Source organism: Ascidia mentula, chromosome 8, assembly GCF_947561715.1.
Source record: "Ascidia mentula chromosome 8, kaAscMent1.1, whole genome shotgun sequence".
Taxonomy (NCBI): domain Eukaryota; kingdom Metazoa; phylum Chordata; class Ascidiacea; order Phlebobranchia; family Ascidiidae; genus Ascidia; species Ascidia mentula.
In genome coordinates, this window is record NC_138573.1 from 305,923 (window position 1) to 325,686 (window position 19,764).

Consider the following 19,764-nt stretch of genomic DNA (forward strand, 5'->3'; position numbering starts at 1 on the left):
TTATCACAAAACCAATCGATTGGTTGAAATCCTTCCGTTTATTGATGATATTAACATTTACACATTCGCAAACATTCACACGATCTACGTCACACAACAAACAACATTCCATTTACTTTCATTAGTTTTCGTTCCAGTTTTGTTTAGCAATGCCTATTGTACAAGCAGTGACTGTGACGTCACACAAAGCTATTATATACATCACAAATTTGGGACAACAAATAAATACATGCACGTGGGCCACGCTATGGGGGTAAATAAAGGGTAAGGAAACCAGTGACCCCAAAACTAATCCAAGTCAAGACCTGGGTCCAGCTTTTCACAAGGTTTTGGGGTTCAACAGGGGGTGTGGTGGTAAATTCCCCGTTTCCTGGTGGGGTGAGGAGGTTAGCGGGGGGTTCCACGGCAGGGGTTCGCCGACCGCCAGACAAAAGGCCCGCGAGCGATTCCGAGCGCTCTGCAGAGCAGCAACCTCATTGGTTCAATTTCGACTGGTTGCTGTGGCGACCGATCTCTTGCCTGGCGGCGTCGTCATGGCGACGGGGGATAAAAACAAGACAGGTCACGTGGTTTAGTTGAAGGAACGCGTTCAGTTAAAACGTTGACGGGTTGTACACAGGAACACAATATGCAGGCGTCACAACGCTCATTGTTAACCTTGTATTACGTCATAAATTAGCAATAATAGTTAGCTAAGTGATTACTATCGATAATATACAGCGCCTAACAAATTTCCTATACACACCTAGCTATGCTGGCTGAGCACGAAAATTACAAGGTATGTACAGTGCACTAGGCACGAATCGGCGTGAAAATATTCTACATAACTGGCTGGTGGGCCGATCACGTGACGCCATCATACAGGGCGGAGGAGAGTGTGATAGCAGAAAAAGGCGTCGTGCAAGGCATTTGTGACGTCACTTTGACGTCACAATGGCGTGGTGGGCAGGAATTTTGGAAGGGAGGGGCAGTCAATTTAATATTTTGTGTACAAATTCTCACGATGTGTTCAAGGATACAAACGAGTTGATCGGGCCGTGTAAGATATCTAGTGACTTCTTGTTCATGGTCGTTGTGACGCAATAAAGGCTGTGCATACGTCACAATGCGCATAGGATTTAGGCAAAATACATATTTCTGACTGTGTTCTGGTGAACAACGACAGCTTTTGACATAGCTTGCAGTTGAGCATCCTGGTCATGTTGGGTGTGGCCGCTCTGCAAGGACCCCTCTCCACTGCACAACAAAATACATAATTGAAGTGCGGTAATTGTTGCACAACAGGCTGGAAGTATTTGCAACATACAATAAAATTTTGGCTACAAGATTTGCTACAAAGTCTGTATTTCCAGTCCCACCAATTACAAAACCTCCAGATAGAATGAAGACGAACCTGTCATGGTCTTTGTCCACTAGATGGTAGCGTGCTCTGAATGCCACCAAGTGTGCATAATAAGCAGGAGCAGGAATGGAAACGGATCTGGTGCAGCGTACGTAAGTGTGGCACAACTGGTATGTGAGAATTTGTAGTTCATCAGCCATGAAGTTGTTGTCGTCCCACAGAACATGATAATGAGAAGGTCGTGATGTGCCCTGTGGTGTTGAGAATGCAGGAGAGCTTTAATTGGTTTTTGTTTGATAAAAGCTAATAAACATTCTTTAATATTGACATCACTGGATTCACCATGAAAGTTGAAGGTTTATTTTTATAAATTTAGATATCTGAAAATATGTTTGGCTTGGCACATTAATTGAACTTGAATTAGTTTGTCACACAACATGTTCACGTCGTTGTCGTCTTACCTGTATACCAGCGTGACTGCACAAATAGAAATCAAACTCGGTTGGGTGACAAATCCCGACGTCAACTGTGGTCCCAGCCGGGATATTCCCACTCTTTCCGCTTCTGTCTTCGTGGTTACGACAAAACAATCGAGTGTGATGACGTTTCTGCACCACTATGAATGTTATACCAGGTTGGTATCCGACCTCAAGCATCGTGCAAGCTTCACGGATCGCTCGGAGCTCAGTGGAAAGAACCTGTGCGTAAAAAGTTTGAAAACAATTAGGATATCAGCAAAGTGTAAATATACACAGAGTTTAAACATAAGAACCTGTGGCTAACATTGAAAATAATTCATTTTTACTATTTTAATAAACTTTCAAATGTACTCCGGAGATTATGAGATATCAAATTAAGATTCACAATCAGGTAAAATGTCAACCAGCATTTAACAAACATACCATGGGTGAGTAGATCCTAAATACTTTTTTTACATTTTTAAAATTTTTACCTGTTGAAATTGTCCTTCAGATACACCATCCCTGTACATAATCACTCTGACAGGTTTATAGTGGGTGGATTTGTAGAATTCAATCATTAAATCTCGGACCATTATCGCAAGGTCACGGATGATTTCCTCACGATGTGCTTGAACACGAACAGAAGCGCTGTAGCGCGACGGATGTGCATCCATGCTTGCAACAACCTGATACAAACAAAGGTTTAAAAATTTTATGTTTAATCGATAATATGGCAGATGTTACAACGTTTTCTGATTAAAACTCACAGCAGCAATGGATGGTTTCCTCATATCTCCCGCAGGGGGATGAGTGACGTCAGCACCAAAGAATATCACAGGGTCGTTGAACACTTTTGGTCTGCAATCAAAATTATTCATTTAAAAAGAGTTGAGACGATTATGAGTTAGTAATATATCTGTACATGAAACTCAAAATCTTTTATGAGTCAATATAACGAACATATGTAAGCAACACGTGTAAAACATTTCTAAACATGTTTGTACCTCAATGACGGAACGAGGATATTGTTGACTCCTCCCAATTTAACGTTGATCTTGAGACAGAGATTGGACAGAGTTTGTGGAGAAGTCTTCACGACGTTTTTCACCTGCACACACTGGGTGGCGATACCGAGCAGAGTGTCTCCAACACGTTTTACTTCAGCTGTGAAAAAACAATGTATCTGTCATCATGCGGTAATAATACAAATAGGCAAAAACTTCTAAGAAGTATAAAAAGTATATTTTCATGTTTTAAGCATGTAAAATCACAACTCACCATAAACTGGAGTTTTTCCAGGAAGAATAACGACAATAAGTTGCAAAGTTCGGAATTCATCACACAGATGTCTGCAACACAAACAGGTCAGACAATGACCCACGTGCATCACAACGACCAACTTACCTGAACAGGGGCTCAACGTGTTCGGAACCTTGGGCATATTTACAAAACACGGGGGTTCCCCTGATTGGCATTCCAGCATCTTCAGAAATTCTTTGAAGGTTTTTGATGAAAGTTCGCAGATGTTGGTCCTAAAATAGGAATTAAACTTCAAATACAAATCAGAGATTTAAATGAATGCTTTGAAGACTCCATTTGGTACTCCATGTGTACATAGAAGTTATACAAACCGAGCATAATGTTGCCTTGATTTAAAGCATTTCAGGAATTTTGAAAAAGGCAAGTTGCTTGAATACTTACAGAGCACATTCGCTGGTGGGCAAAGCATGCAATCGCCCAAACGTCGATACTGATCCCTGAGTGGAATTGCTTCCCCCTCATATCCCATACCCCCTGGTTGGGCGTGGCTTGCATTCGTGTCTGGAATATTAAAAATAATGACAATATTTCACGCTGATAAGATTAGGTTTAGGTTAAAACATTCGATCATGGCTGTTTTTTTCCCAATTTTATTACAACTAGGTTAAATTCTTCAGTAACAACAACACAAAAACATTAGAAACAAACTTACATCTCCACCGTACTGAATCTTTGGAGCAGGGAGGACTCGTCCACGGACTTCAGTCATTTCATCAATAACCTGAATATTTGAAAGTTATGGCAATGTTTTTGTAAGAATATTAACACACAGGTCATACCTGGATGCCAAATTCTTTAACGTACGGATCGTTATTGAACTGAGCTTTTCGTACCAGTTGCGCAATCTCTTTTTCACGATCTGGAGCGGATCGTGCTGTGGCCTGGACCGCAACACATAACATGATATTAATGTCAACTTTCCAATCTATAAAATGGTGTTAAGTAACAAAAATAAACTAGTTCCAAAAAATTTATCCCCGACAAATTTTGTTTGTGTCAGATTTGTAGAGAGAGAAGAATTAAAACCTTAATCATGGTTGAGGTTTGGCTGTCGGTGAGTTTCTTGATACATCTTTGACCTTGCACGATGTTACAAACTTCGATGGGGAGGTAAGTGTGCTTCTGTTCCTGGCCAACTTGCAGACATGGAAGGAATGGAAATCTGAGAAATAAAGTTTGCTTAAATGTTAAGCAGGGTAAAAAAGCATTTGCTGCTTAATTTCCTTATCTTTCAAATCTAAAAGTTAGAAACGTTTCAACCTTGGGCATTTTTGGTCGCTGCATTAATCTGCTGTGCTTCATGATGTCACCAGTCAGTGTGCACATAATGTGGTTAAGTTATAAGTGCATAATTTGTCAGGCAACATTCATGTTTATGTGGGGGATTTCCACCAACGTAAGACTACACAGAAGCATTCTAACAATGCAGGTTCATTCTACTTTCTACTGTTACTTACTGAAGAGTTTTGTTGTGTTTTTCCTGGAAATATCGAGCAACTGAGCACTCAATGGTTTGACCAGACTCAAGCTGAAGTGGAAAAGTTTGGGTGGAAGCAGGTCGTCGAGTAACATTGCAAACTCGATACTTCCGTCGCATAGTACCACAGTGAGTTATTTCAACCTGGAAACAATTACCTTATGTCACATTAGGCAAGCTTGCATGCTATTATGATTAAAAACCAATGAAGATATGGGACAAACAGCATGTTCAAAGTACCTTAAGGCCTCTAATCTCTTTAGTAAACTTGACTCTCTGAGAATCAGTAAGGCCTCGAATTAAACGAAGATCCTCAACCCGAAGCTCAAGAACATCACATAAAAACTGCACGCATGACTGAGCACGATAGAAAGCAGTTGCCGACACTGAAAAAGAATTAAACCGTTTTAAAATGTTTCAATAAATACTTTTTTGTGTAAGATTTTAACGAAGGTTGTTATTGAACAGGAAAAACAAATGTAAAAGTCTTTACCGTCAATGTTCAGCATCATCTTCCACTGCGAAGGTCTCATGGATTGATGGAAACCAAACCACACCTCTCTACCTCCACCCAAGGGTGGTGTGTAGCCCTCTGGCGCAGAGAAAAATGATCGACCGACTGGCGTGTATCTGGTCAATGTTAACAACACATGATGATGATGATGCAACAAGACAGAAATTTGTGGAATGTTGAAATTTTGGCTGAGTTTCAGTTCCTCATTTTGGGGAAAACCAGTTGACACAAAATGAAATCAATACAGAAATGTTTGGTTGGATTATAATTATTGTATTTTAGCTTTTATGTTCACCAGTACAAAGCAGACACAACACTACAAAACAGCATTAAATATGATGTGCCTAAAAAAACCAACAGATGTCTTTTGTTTAACTATTTTGAATGCAATGATTTTTCTTGAATGAGATGGTGTTCAGGTTTTATTTTAAACTCTTGTTTAGTAGAAATCTCAAACCTCACTTACCTCATGGATGGCAAATGTCTCATAACAACATCCAGAGCTTGGACAGTTTCAAATGGAATTCCGATCATTTTTCCTTCGAGGGCAAGTTTGAGGGAGTAGAGAGACACACGAGACACCCACTTGATGGCGACAGTGAACGTTCGGTCGCGACCTTCACCAGGCAATGTCACCTCTACTTCGAGCTGTGGGTAAAACATATACATGGTTAAATAGCTTTTGATCAAACTAATCATGATTCTGTTGAAATGACAACATTCTGTCATCATCAGGTGAGTGTGTGGATTCTATTTAAAAATTGTATTCATGGAAAAACAGACAATGCTAATTTTTTGAAATTCCAACAAACTTAAAACAAATATAATTTGAACTTTAAATAAAACAGTGTTACAACAGGTATTACAACAGCATTTATATAATTGTTGGTAATGCCAGGCATCCATGACATATCAACAACATGTATTTCCAGGGATTTTTGCTTTAGGGTGTCACAACAGAACTAGTACAGACTTGTTAGAGTGGGTAGCGACCATAAAAGAGAGATGACTTAACCAGGCATCGAGTCACTCCTACACTAACCAAGGAAACTTGATACCAAGTCTGTTCTAATACATAATTAAAATATATAGGGCGTAGCATAATGCTGATCAATGGAAATTCTTGTGACATAAAATTTGACAGCATAGAGTGCTTTAAATTCAGCCTAAACGGAAATTGGCCAGGAGAATAAAGACAGCATGTCAGACATCACAATTTTTATGTTTTGATTTCCTCATTATGTCATTAATTCAACACAATATAAACATATGAGAAAAATGTTGACTAAGGCTGTGCAACTAAAAACTGCTTTATGTTTACATTACAATCACATTTTGGTTGTTGATGTTGCATACACTTTAAACAAAGTGCTTTTATACCTTTTGTTTGTCAATTGGCAGGGGTTGGGCTGTGTAAAGATTTTTTCTTCCGTCAAAAACAGGCTTTCTGTCTTGAAAGATTGCAGTGCGGAAATTCTCAACCATTGTATTGATAATATCCCTGTGAAAGAGTTAAATATATAATAAAGGTCTTGATAAATGGTATTACAATTGAGTAATGTAATTAGTATATAGTCCTTACCGGTTGACTCTTCGTGGGCACTTATCCGGTTTGATATCGATATCGTAATGGTGAATGTCGCCATTGGGAATTGTAACTTTGAAGTAATTGGCTTTCAGCCAAATTGGTTTCCCAACCTGCCCCTGGTTTGGTCGAGGGGGTGGATGGAAATCAATGTCAGGCGTGGGGGCAGCAAGTGGAAATCTTGGGTCCATTATAGCTGGAATAATATGCACAGTTTTGTTTGTGACTGGTTTTTGGACAACATGTTGGAAGTTAACCAACAACAGCTTTTAACAAATGTTCCTGAATACCGCACATGTTTACAAACAACTTTTAAACTTACTATATATAAGAAGTCGGGTGATAGGCAAAAACATTTTTTAAAGAGGTGAGTTATGACAAGATAACAGTGCAATATAAATTTTGTAATTTCACATTAATTATGAATTATAAAGTGTATATTTAGCATTGCAAAATAAACAGCATTTAATACCTCGTCCGTTAGGTGGAATCATAACGGGAGCAGGAGCCTGGGGCATCACAGCTTGGGGTATGCCTTGTGCCGCCGGCTGGGGCATTCCACCCAATGCGCCATATTGGGGGATCATGGGCTGCCCCGGCTGCCCTTGTTGAGAAGGATACATAGGACTACTGAGGTTGTTTTCTGTGAACTTCATGCACAGAAGTTTGACAGTGGCAAGGCACTGGCGGGATTCACCGTCAGTAACGTTGCGTTTTCGGTTAAAAAACAGAAATTAAAAACAAAACACACTTAAATCGCTTCTGTGAAGGTAAAAATCAGTACATAATCTTACAAAAAAGCTAAATTGTGCTCTTTTAAATGTCGTTGCTTGTGAATGAAACTATATTTATTAAAATGAAAGTTAAAAACTTATTCAGAAGCAAAATAAAATCACAAATACCGTCATCACAATTACAGTCAACTAAACAATGTTCACTAGATCTTATTATTAGGTTTATTGAGACAACATCTACCATTTAACTAACTAAACATTTGATGACATTCCTTTGTCCACGTTTCACCACGCAGCACAGGTTCGTCGCCACAACACGTAAAGTTCGAAGCAACGGAATCGATAACCGACAAAGGTCTCGGCGTCTAGTCTCGAAGCAGTCACATTCAGCTTTAATCATGTGGCCGTTGTACAATGAAACGATTATGACGTCATGGAAATTTCACATCAATAAATTTGGGCGGAACTATTAATCTCAACATCATTTTCATGTCGCTCTTATAAGTGTGTTGATAATACATATCATTTGTTCAGAAATTTGTAAAACGTGCTTGAACACTATCACCATGGGCGTGGTCTTTTGATTAATGATTGTTGTTTAGTGCTATATCGCCACCATTAAAATGTCATTCTTGCTTACAAATGGCATGATCACAGTTTGCGAATATGGCGGTTGCAATCCATTGACTGTTTAGTTTTTTTTCTTCATCAGAAATGATACTCATATCGCAAACGAACTTCATTTGTTCAAACGCCAATAGAAAATTCATAGTTTTGCATGAATTAACAGAAAATAAATGTATGTATATTGCTTCATTTTGTTATTTCAAAAAATATGCAATTACTAAAATTAGTGAAATATTGTTTATAATTATGACGCCATATACCAACCGCTACATTTAGGTTTTGGAAACGCGAAACAAGATTCGAGGTTTTGTTTCGTAAACAATCAAGTTTCTGAACTGAAGGCATGAACAAATGACTGCAAATGTAAAGAATGAAGGGAAACAAAAATCTCCCAGACCAGATGGGTGAGATAATATTTTTGTACAAACCTTTGTCATTCAGCAAGCGTTTTGTTGTGGATTAAAAACAAACCAAAACATATTTCCGAAAAAAATTAGAGATAAGATTTAAATGGAAAAAAGACTTTTTTATGTTCTTTATTTCATTGAATATAAGTGCGGTTTTTGTAAAACTGTTTCCAATTGTATTGAAGTTGTCTGCTTTTTGAAAATATATCATTTAACAAATATTAGTTTGTAGAAATTAAAATAAATGTTCAAAGAATCAAATCAAATGACCCTGGATTAAATTAATTTTTTGTTCATCAGAGTCCCTCGTCTCCAGCTGGAAACTTTAACAGGAGATCATCCCGAAGACAGAGATCTTGAAAACCCGATCACAAAATACAAAACTTTCCACACTCCAGGTTCAAAATCCACTGTAAGTTGGGGAACTCCCCACTCACAACCCTACGCTTTGACGAAGAAAGACGTTGAATTTGGTGGAACAGTTTACAGACCTTGCACTCATCTTGGCCACAAGCGTCCCAACTCTCAAAGACAACAACGGAATGTTTGTACATATACCAACTTTCCTTCTTGTTTTCCTATAATTTTACAATACAGATTATAATTAGCACATTTTTATATTCTACCTCTATTTGCTATTATTTTATGTGTAGCATACCCCAGTATATGACTGGGACTTTAATGAAGTTGATTTGTTTTACAGCCGATAACACATGAGGAGGTGAATGAACGGAAATTTGTGCAATCTCCGAAACACAAGGAACATCGTCCAGTAAACAAACAGGACGAGTCAAGCGGACAAGATAACAGTCCGAAGAATAAAATAAATTCCTTGAAATTTGACCCTCACCAAGTGAAGATTGTAAAGGCAGTAAATATGTAGTATATGATCCTATATATTTTATTTGCATTTTAGGAAGAAAAATCTAAAAAGAAAATGGTGAAATCCCCAAGACAACAGAAAGGTATCAACATCAACCCAAAAGTATCTTATCAAAATCATTTTTTATATTGTTTTCAGTCCAAGTAAAATCTCCCCCGAGAAAAGGAGAATATTGGTATGTGGAAGATCACCTCAAACCCAAACCTCCATCTCCAGAGGTGGGTGTTTGTGTTACGAAAGCACTACAGGAGACTAATGTTTGTTATTCAGCCTGAAGAAACTGGTTACACAATCGACGAGTTGGCTCAGATGCAAGCTGAGAACACAAGCGAGCCTTACACTGGATTGCATGGAGCACGAAAGACTGCAGCAGTATGTTGCAGATTTGATAAAAATTTAATTTTTTTAACTTTTAAAAATACTGTGTTCTACTCTTATTTTTAGGTACAATTTATTTTATGCATGTTTAAAAATAATTGAAAGATAAAGCAGACCTAAATCCCTTACAAATGTGGGCATACAATTATTGTACAAATATTTTAATTTTTCTTTTTTTTTAAAATCATAAACTACAATTTAGGAGGATGATTTAGCAAAAAAGCAAAAAGAAGAAATTATGGAGCAGGTTCTCGTGGACCAACTGTCTCGTCATGTGATCAGTGATGTGGAACAAGATCGAGACCCAGCTCGTCAGAACCCTGCAGACCCCTCATCCGCTTTTAACACTGCCCCCATCCGGTTTCGCTCTCGTCGACTCCATGACACCAAGTAAATATATTTTGTATTTAAAGACGCAAAGTAATTATTGGCTTTTAATGCTTTTAATTTTATCTTTTAAATTTTTATTTTTATCACTGTGTTTAGAATCAGGCTCAGTTTGTGGCACAATGTTTTTTCTGGCATCATTAAGATAAATGTTTAAACCAAGCATGGTTTTGGGCATGTGCTGAGTTTGAATAATAAATACTTCTATTTACAGGGTCAGTACAGTTGGGGCAGTGACTGAAACAAAGTTGAAGGATCGAATCACATTCGGAGCTCGAGTTTTGACACAAAATGGCCGGGATGCACTACGAGATTTGTTCGGTTTTTATTTTCACACTGATCAGACACTGACTGTCTACGAATATCGAATGTTTGGTAAAAAGTGAGTATTTTTTTATAAACCTTGTGGAATCCTGCTTCTAAATTTTTTTTTTTAATTTGCTTTTTTAATATAATGTTGTATTTAGCACAAACAAAGCACTGCCGGTGATTGACCGTGGAAAATATAATCACATGGTTGGGAGAAGGAAGGGAAAAAGTTATCGAGCTGAGGATTTTCAAGTTGGAAAAAACCTGAGTTTTAAAACTTCAAGTCAAGCCAGCTTGCCAGACTCAATGAAAACAAGGTTTTAAACCCTTAACAAATGTGTTTAAATTGTTTTGTAATTATTAATTAGATCTCTCTTTGTAAGTGGAGCCTGGCAAAGTAAAACATTTTTCACATTATTTCTGTTAATGATATCTTCTGATTATCCACCAAAGTTCATAACTTCAGTTTTACATTTGCTTGATGTCTCTTAAAATTACAAAACCTGGTGCATTATGGGAAAAACTTTGAGCTCTGTGTTTTTTGATTTTGTAATTTTATTTCACACAGCCCAGTTATCCTGCTCCGGATTTATGAAACAAGTTCTTCATCTTCCTCCTCGTCGAACTGGGACATTCCCTCAAGTGATCGTGATGGAGGATCGGATACAGCACTCGAGAGGAAAGATCGAAAGATAACCAAAGATGTACAAAGTAAGAATGTTTGTGCGTTGAATACAAGGTTTGCTACAAGTTGTATCCAGTGATTAAATACTCAGGTCTTCTTATATACATAAGGTCTGTATATGCATGCTTTCTATCAAAATCTAAAAACTGTACATTTTGCAGAATTCGTCCGTGAGAAACTCCGGGATCGAAGCGTGAGTGTCCTGGTTGGGATGGGACGACTCTTCAGGTCGCTTGATACAAGCGGTGATGGATTACTGAGTAAAAGCGAACTGTCGGCTGCATTGGATGAATTTGACATCCAGCTTCCAGCTAAGGTCCTAAATAACAAAAAATATGATTTAAAACTTTGCATTACATTGTTAGGGTTGCACTAAATTTGGTACATTTGCTTTAAATTATCACACATTGTTCAAATGAAATATATTTTCAAGGATTTCGAATCAGTCTGGCGCGTTGTTGATGAAAACAACGATGGTGCGATTGATTACGGCGAGTTCATGCGGGCCTTTATTGGTAATGACGTCATAGTCACATAACAATTAGCCTATTGTTACGGTTATCTGTTTCTCACAGGCGAAATGAGTGAAGTCAGGAAGCAAATCGTCCGGAAAGTGTTTAAGAAACTCGATCCGCATAAGAGCGGATATGCAAATTTACTTGACCTTCAAAAGCTGTACAGCGCGAAACGACATCCGCTAGTGGTCGCTGGTAAGCTATTGTGAACTTCGGTATCCTTGTGGGTAAAACGTAGTTGTTGTAACGGAGAGAGCTTTAGACTTTGTTGTTAATTATGCATTTATGAATTTCATAAAAATTATAAGATTAGGAAAATTTGCCGCTGCCTACTTGATATATTGCGAGCAAAACCCGAACTTAAGAAAGTTTCTGGAAACCGAACAATCAGATTTAGAAGGTCTAAATTAAGGGATAGTTGTTGGAGAAACACTGGTTTTGTGCAGCAAGCAAGGTATTAAGTATCAGCCGTATATTAACATGCAATCCGCTGACAAATCTAGCAGGGGTTTCACGGAACCTTTTCCATGTGTTAACTTTACAGGAACCTCGACCCAAGCCCAGATGGAGGAACAGTTCGTGACGTCGATAGCTGACGTCACCGGGTCACGTGACGGTCGAATATCGTTCGTTGAGTTTGTGGATTATTACGAGGGGCTTAGTTTGGTGGTTGGCGATGACCAGAATTTCGTCAACATGATGCGAAATTGTTGGGGGGTTTGAAAGATAATGGCCAAAGGATTCTTTTTGATTCATGTTCACTTTGTTTTGCCCGAAGATTGTGTTTAAAAACAGATTCAGATTTTTTACCAGTATGAAACGAGTTTTTTATTTTACTACTTGCTTCTTTTTCTCCCTTTTTTTAATGTAATTCTTTTCATAATTTCTTTCTCCTACTTCAAATAATATTTTGTACAATCCTCCGGTAGCAGAGAAATAATTTCTTAAATTGGAACAAACAACCAGGGCAGGTTTCAAACGTCCGCTGTCGTTTTTCAAGTCATAAAAATCGTTATTACCTTTATCTTGTCTTCACTGGAATTCGAGCGAGGCAACAGTTTAATGACCTCCAGTATATACAGGATGTCATCAAACACAAGTAATTCCGTTCGGATCATACAGTGATGGCACGGAGGTTGCAGGTGGAGTTAATGGAAAGGGAATTTCAGGTGATCGAACAGCTTGTTATACGGGGTAGGGTTCAAGCAAATTAACTTTCCACAGGTTCAGATTCACTTTACTGTTGTGTTTTACACCTAAAACGTAATTGCCACGAACACTACAACTAAAAAGCAATATGAGAAGACTTTGTAAATAAGTGATGCAAGTGAATTATCATTAGGACGACATTCATCATAATCGTATCTTTCGTGTTCAACCATAGCATGGCTTCCTTTATACCGATTTTTTCACATACAGCGGAAAGACACTATTTGGTAGAAGTGACACTATTTGGTAGAACCGGCCAACATTCTGCGTGTTTCAAACATCTAGTAAATTTTTTAAGCCGAGAAAATGATGGCTTTCATACATATGAAAGAATATCAGCCAGTTTGCTTGTGCAATTTCAAACTGTATTGTGATGTCACCAACGATAACTAGAAGGTTCGCAGGCAAAGACGCAATAGTTACAAATTATCGAGTTTCAGTTAGGGTTTTAAAAGATTACAAATTGCTGGGTCGGTTCAGCCCCGGTTCACAAACATAAACCGCTCATATTGGTTGATTTTGTAATATTGATAAAAAGTTAATTGTTAACTTGAAACTTGGGTCGTTGCTCTGGCGACCATCGACGCTCTGAACCTCTAATAAAGGCTAAGGTAAACGACTTCCCCGATTATGGAGCAAGATTCAACCGAATTTAAGAAGTATGAAGACGAACTGCATAACCTATATGACGACATAAAGGTGGGGTTGAGTTGTAGATTGGATTATTGTTACGTCACATGCACCTTTGTTTTGTTTGTCTGTTATGCTTTAATGTAGTTAGCTGTTGTTTATATGGAGTCAGCTTTCTCATTTTTGTCAGATCGAGTTCAAACCGAAAACAGTTCTATCTGTCACAGTGGTTGGGTGTAGGGATGTATCAGTCGACTGCATCAGTGACAAACGTAAGACTTGTGGTGTTGTGTTTTTGCCAGTAATGAGGTGACTATATTATCTGCTGACTTGTCACATGACATTCAAGTCTTTTATGAACATGTAGATCGCCGACAACTGTATTTGGTTTTGCGATATTCTCTCTCCAACCTTTGCTGGAAATAATTTCTTGGACCATCCGTATAGACGAATATTCACAAAATTGTCCAGGCGCCTGAAACCGTTGTACCATATTATATTAAACACTGATACAACATTCAGTGTTGTAAAATGGGATTCTATTCATACCTTAATACAGTTTAAACCTGTGCAAGGTGGCAGTTACTTCAAACCTCTGCATCGCAATTGTGACGTCACCAGGCGCCATTCTTATCAGTTATTGATGGCAGACAAGCTGAGGGTCTGAACTGTTCCGTGTCTGTTAACACCACGTGTGTCGCTGAAATGAAATGAAACATGCGTTGGTATTATTAATGCGGGTAGACATTGAGTTTCAAATAGTCATATGAAGTTTGTGAAACATAACGTACAGCTCATCTTCTTAGTGGATGAGCCGGACCCTCAGGTAGTGGTCACGTGTCCAACGTTGAAACCTCCCAACAAGTTTCAAACCGCCACCCAATCAAATTCTCCCACGTGTCTCATAAATGAAACGTTTCAATTCGTTTTGCCGGAAGATTTGAAACCGGGTGAATCTTTTCCAGTCGAGGTAACTGTTGCTCGAACAGCATCAACTCTTCAATGAAACTATGACGTAATTATCCGCAGATTAATCTCTATGATGACGACATGATTTTGGACGATCACCTCGGCACGAAAATAGTTGACGTCTCTCAAATAAAAGTTGGAAAGAATTTTGAACAATCTCTTTCATTTGGAAAGGTCGGATTTTTTTATGTTTCTTTTATCATAAAATCCAGCTTTCTTGTAACCCAAGCCCAAACTTCTTCTGCCATCATGCTTGCAATAAGTTTTTTTTTTACTTTTCAGCATGGCGAAGTGGATTTGAGAATAAGAAAATACAGAAGGTAAGACTTTGCAAAGTTTAATCGATTTCCTTTGATCAGTCGATATTGATGGTAATTATCTTTCTTTGGTTACCAGGACTTGTTCCGATCTCCGGTTGTCATTGACTCTTCATCCGGAGGAAAGATTGTTCAGGAAGAAGAGGATTCCGTTTGTTATGGAAACTCTCAAAAAGTTGATTCCTGAACCCCAAGCTCCAAGATCTCTGAAAGAGGTTCGACCTCAAGGATATTATTAAGTTAAAAAAGCATAGGAAGTCATGTTATAAATATATTACCAAATATGGTTGTTTCCAGACACCAGTTGTGTCTGTGGTTGCTTCTGGAGGTGGGTACAGAGCTGTGGTAGGAATGTGTGGGGCAATGAAAGCATTCGAAGATGCGGGAATTATGGACGCATTCACCTACGCTATCGGGTTGTCAGGATCATCTTGGTGCGCGCACAAATGACGTAACAAATATATTCCACTAATGTTCAAACAAACCGTATAGTGACGTGATAAACCCTCAGCGCTTCCACCTTTATGACGAGAGTAATTCATATAAAATATTGTCACCTCCAGGTATCTTTCTGCCGGTTATGCATTGCAAGGTTTCAGTTCAAACGGTTTGGAAAAATTCCACTCTCATTTAAAACAACAATTCCAAGATGATTTATTGAACGATTTTATAAACCCTGTGAATATCGCCACCTACAGGTTAGTTTTACTTATTATATTTGTGAATAATGTGAATGTGTTGACCAAAGTTGCAACTCACGACAATGGTCAACGACCTAAACAGGATGAGCTTTCCATCGCACAGGGTCGGTGCTAGGATTTGCGGGGCGCAGTAGCTCAACTTGGATATTTTTCAATAAACTCACCAGCTCATCCGGCAAAAACAATTTACTTGGTCTACGTTCGGGCGTTATGCAACCGACTTTCATCAGGTCTTTGCCGGAAAAGCTTGTGTCAGCAATAAATTGGATATTTTTTCTTCTTCGTGATGTGAAATATGTTTATTTATTCACGTGTGCAGGGAACACTCGGCTACGAAACGTAAATTCAAACAACCTCTGACCTTTGTTGACCTTTTCGGTTTTAATCTGGGCAGGAAACTGCTTGGAGAGAAAGTAAGTTAATAATAGTTCGCACATGTTGCTTGCATCTTACCATAATACTTACATGCATGTTTTTCTCTGGGTGAGCGTTAATTTGTTCGCAAAAAAACTTGCAGAAGCATGGAGTACTTTTAAGTGACCTTCAACGGTACGTGAGTGGTGGGAAAGTCCCCTTTCCAATTTTTGCCGCCATCAATGTAAAGAACAAGGAAGACGCGAACAAATATTACGGTGAGTTGTTTTTCATCAAACAAAGGTTGTCTGGGTGAATTTCCCGTTCTGTTACAATCGCTAATTTTTGTGTTGTTTTTTAGACACTGCTTATTTTAGCGTAATATATTTGAGAAAGATACATGTCTGATTTTAGCCGACGTGAGTTGTTCTAAATTTCTATATTATCTTTGTAACGTCCACATTAATTAGTAGCTTGGTGGTTAAACACCTGAAGTTTCAAAATTACACAAACACAACTAATGTTCAACTTTTTTTTCGGTCAACTCAGCTTACCTCGACAAGTCGCCTTTCGAAATATCGATTCCCAAGTTTGGAATCGGAATAGACCCGAAAAGATTCGGATCTGTGTTCATTGAAGGAGTTCTTGCACGTGAGTGTCCGGAGCATCCTCTTCACTTCGTCCAGGGATCATGTGGGAGCGCCTTCGCCCAGAGGTTGGGGAGGAAAAATGAAAAAAATCCTCATCTCCGCAAACTCATGGGTGAGATTCACAACGATTCACTTTTATGACGCACGTATTCCAATCAGTGTGAAAACTTAAGTTGCCCCAGTTTTGTTATGACCTCAACTATGACCTCAATTACCACGACGTAGCTGGGTTGCTGATTGTATTAAACGTTTTGCCAACCCTTAAACTTAAAATATTTCCAGACGAACTTGAAGTTGAATCTCTCGGGAGGAAATCAGGAGGAGGTGGCTGTGTCGACGAGGTAAAAAGTATTACAACCAAGAAATTTCAACGTTTTTATTTTGATTTAAGCAATAAGATTGTCATCCCCGTGTTGAATTTCTACAGGAAGATGAAACAGACGACAGTAGTGAAGAAAATGAAACAGACGACACAAAACCGACTTCTTCACAAGATTCTCGACATGATAAAGATGACGAGGATGGTTTCCTTGACAACATATTAAAGTACGCCTCTTCAATCTTTCTATGGCAAAGTATGCGAATTCTGGATAAAAATTTTCAGGAGGATTGAAATGTGCTCAGACCGTACAGCAGGCATTTCCAGGGTGGGAAGAGTTTTTAATCCCTGCAAAGGAATGGAATCGTTAAAAACCTTCAATGTCAACCCTCACCACGATGCCGGGCGTGAAGACAACAGGAAAAGTGGGTAGTAGTTGTTCGTGATTGGGTTCCTCTGCTTCCATGTAACCGATGTAACTGAGGTTGCCAAGTAACGACTTTCTTACGTTGCAGAATCACATAACAATGCGCTTGCCAGGAAAGTTATGGAAAGTTACTTAACGGAAAGAAAACGGAAAATTTCGACGAAAGCCGACGTCATTTCCGTAGTAGACGCAGGTTACCTATACGTCATCAATACAAATAAATTGTCCTTGTTCAAAAAAATGACTCGTTGTTTGATTTTAAATTTTGTTTCTATGGTCAGCTCTGAATAACAACGTTCCGCTTGAGTTGGCATTGCGGCCACAGCGCAACAGTGACGTCATAATCGTTTTGGATTTTAACGGTTACAAATCGGACGACAATTTCAGTTATGCGGTAACAATGGTTTCTTATTACCCTGAGCTTTGACAATAGGTTGAACTTGATCATACGTTGATTTTACTTTAAACACCCGTAAACCTTAACTGACAAATGTATATTTGATATAACGTTATTGAGAAACATATCATAAATTCATGTGCAAAGAGCCATGCTAATCATTAATAACTGCAACGTCATAAAAAAATTAGCGATTAACGTAAATAAAACAATATTTTAATGTATTTTTTAAGCCATTGTACATTGCGGCTACCAGTGCTTACGTACAAGGATTAAAGTTTCCGACCGTTGACTACAAGTGGATTTCCCAGCTTCCTCCTAAAGAATTTATCTGGATCCAAGGAGCTGATGACGAACCTGAGGTTCTATGGTTCACCTTGTCCAACAAAAAGTTCAAGGAACAGAAGGATTACAAACCAAAGTTTCTGAAATCAGGTTTCCAGCACTGTGTAAATTGCTTTTGCTTGCAGGAAAATCATTAAAAAGTTTTTTAAAACCAGGCTTGAAACAAAGTTTCGTAAATTATTTGGAGTTTTTTGACGGAAAATAACCAGGTAATAAGTTTGACTGCATTAGAAACCGGCAGTGAGTTGTTTCAAATAAAAGAAAATTCGGTTGGTGTCGTTGAATGAACTGATATCAAAAACACTTGGCCTTGTAAAAGTTACACCGAAAACCCATTGAACTTAATGCAATCTACCGGTAACAACATTGTGCTTTTTTCTTGTAGCCAAAACAACTCATTACTTGGTAGCTTTACACGTTTACAGATGGCAGTGGAAACTTTAACGACTTTCCAGTGTTCGATGGGAGTTTCTACACTTTCAAACTTGACTACACACAACTAGAGTTCGACCGTCTTCAAGAACTCATGTATTTTAACGTAGCTTCTCACATGGAGGTTAATTGTCGATAGTTTGATGGTAAGAAGAAAACTTACTTCCAATATTATTCAGGAGGTCAAGTCGGCGATTTCGAGGGCAGTGGAAAAACAAAGAAAAAGAGAAATTGGAAAAATATGAGAAGGCTCCAAACGTTTACTTCACCCAACTCAATTTTCCCATGCTTGATGATTTCATAAGTAAATTGTTTTAAAAATACACTTGTACTTTGTCATGCTGCTTTGTTTCGTTATAAACTGTTTGTTCGATGACAAATAACTCGCTGTAATGGAAATGATATCAACCGAATGAATTGTTGTCAAAACAAGCCACAGGTTGACAAATGATGAATCAGGTATATGAACCACAACATGCTGGCTAACCATCAACTATTACTCATGTTTTTGCTGTTTCAGTTTTAGGGGAGTAATTTATTTGTTCCTCCTATTCTTGTGAGAAATCAACTTTTTGCGAATGGAATAGTTTTGTAGAGTTTAAATTTAAGGATGTATAATTTAAAATTTATTTGGCGAGGAAAGGGCGTTTTGTGCCGATGGATACCAAAAGTATGAGAAGATTTGAAGAGATTACCAAGAAAGAAAGTTTAATGACCTTGGTTTGTTGTAGACCATATAGAAATGTTTATTTAGCATAGATATCCCACTGACAACTTTGATTGATCGTGGAATCGTAGCATTAAAAGACTTGTTTGTTTCATTTCAATCCCAATGTTTGCTTTTGTTTTATGTTTGTTGTTTTTAAAATACTGATGATGCTGTTAGGGCAAATGTATATTTTCACTAACGTAGTAGCTTGAATGATTGCGCAATAGCCTAGGTTAGTCCTATGTAATCACTTATTGCTTGTAGACCTCGTGTTTTTGGGGGGGTTTGAAAATTTCGCTGTAAAGATAACCCAGTATAAAAAGTTCTCAGATTGAAAAATTTTTTCCAGCTTAAAAAGATTATAAGCAAACTCCACACACGAAAGATGTGACTCACGTCACGTTTACCTCCAATCACGTTGTCCATGCGGATGTTCTTCAATATTTCTTCATGAAGCGAACGTAAACAGTGTTTTACTTAAAATTATGGGAAAGTTGGTATCTCCTTTCTAACGAAGAAATACGTGATTAGTTTTTCTGTATTCGCCTATTTTGTATTCTTTGAAAACTTTAGGAAATTCTTATGTGCAAGTGTTCTGCCTTGTAAGTGCTTTAGAAACATAACAAGTTTATAAATCACCAAAATGTGTTTCAGAGACGAGTTGTTTTTCCAGATCGCCAT

General features: G+C 38.2%; 2 protein-coding genes across 4 annotated transcripts; one reads left to right on the forward strand and one right to left on the reverse strand.

The window, feature by feature from the left end:
* Positions 1–23: 23 nt before the first annotated feature.
* Positions 24–7,457, reverse strand: LOC145912414 (protein argonaute-2-like). Its single transcript, XM_082999873.1, has 19 exons — positions 7,172–7,457; positions 6,697–6,895; positions 6,495–6,615; positions 5,581–5,762; positions 5,094–5,230; positions 4,841–4,986; positions 4,581–4,744; positions 4,150–4,285; positions 3,903–4,004; positions 3,776–3,844; positions 3,505–3,624; positions 3,208–3,335; positions 3,082–3,152; positions 2,808–2,967; positions 2,571–2,661; positions 2,295–2,489; positions 1,804–2,040; positions 1,394–1,593; positions 24–1,236 (listed from the first exon to the last, which is right to left on the reverse strand). The coding sequence occupies exons 1-19, from the start codon at positions 7,353–7,355 to the stop codon at positions 1,119–1,121; spliced, it is 2,760 nt and encodes a 919-aa protein (XP_082855999.1). The 5' UTR covers positions 7,356–7,457; the 3' UTR covers positions 24–1,118.
* Positions 7,458–8,345: 888 nt separating this feature from the next.
* On the forward strand, positions 8,346–12,639 carry LOC145910879 (calcyphosin-2-like). Of its 3 annotated transcripts, none has more exons than XM_082998091.1 (14): positions 8,346–8,464; positions 8,768–9,011; positions 9,171–9,329; positions 9,384–9,432; positions 9,489–9,568; positions 9,621–9,722; positions 9,931–10,118; positions 10,330–10,497; positions 10,583–10,741; positions 10,993–11,135; positions 11,271–11,425; positions 11,543–11,624; positions 11,685–11,819; positions 12,169–12,639. In XM_082998091.1, exons 1-14 carry the CDS (start codon positions 8,412–8,414, stop codon positions 12,345–12,347), a joined length of 1,896 nt encoding a protein of 631 aa, XP_082854217.1. In that variant the 5' UTR covers positions 8,346–8,411; the 3' UTR covers positions 12,348–12,639. The 3 variants fall into 3 exon arrangements, with proteins under 3 accessions (XP_082854217.1, XP_082854218.1, XP_082854219.1); XM_082998092.1 differs by having other exon boundaries at positions 9,171–9,320; XM_082998093.1 differs by lacking the exon at positions 8,346–8,464 and having other exon boundaries at positions 8,912–9,015.
* Positions 12,640–19,764: the final 7,125 nt, after the last annotated feature.

Coding starts and splice junctions, on each gene's coding strand:
- LOC145912414 (XM_082999873.1), bottom strand. CDS start 7,355: ATGAAGTTCACAGAAAACAACCTCAGTAGTCCTATGTATCCTTCTCAA. Junction 5,231..5,580: donor AGACATTTGCCATCCATGAG/GTAAGTGAGGTT, acceptor AACATTGACCAG/ATACACGCCAGTCGGTCGAT. Junction 2,968..3,081: donor TGGAAAAACTCCAGTTTATG/GTGAGTTGTGAT, acceptor GTTTTTTCACAG/CTGAAGTAAAACGTGTTGGA.
- LOC145910879 (XM_082998091.1), top strand. CDS start 8,412: ATGACTGCAAATGTAAAGAATGAAGGGAAACAAAAATCTCCCAGACCA. Junction 10,498..10,582: donor TATCGAATGTTTGGTAAAAA/GTGAGTATTTTT, acceptor TGTTGTATTTAG/CACAAACAAAGCACTGCCGG. Junction 11,625..11,684: donor GTTCATGCGGGCCTTTATTG/GTAATGACGTCA, acceptor TGTTTCTCACAG/GCGAAATGAGTGAAGTCAGG.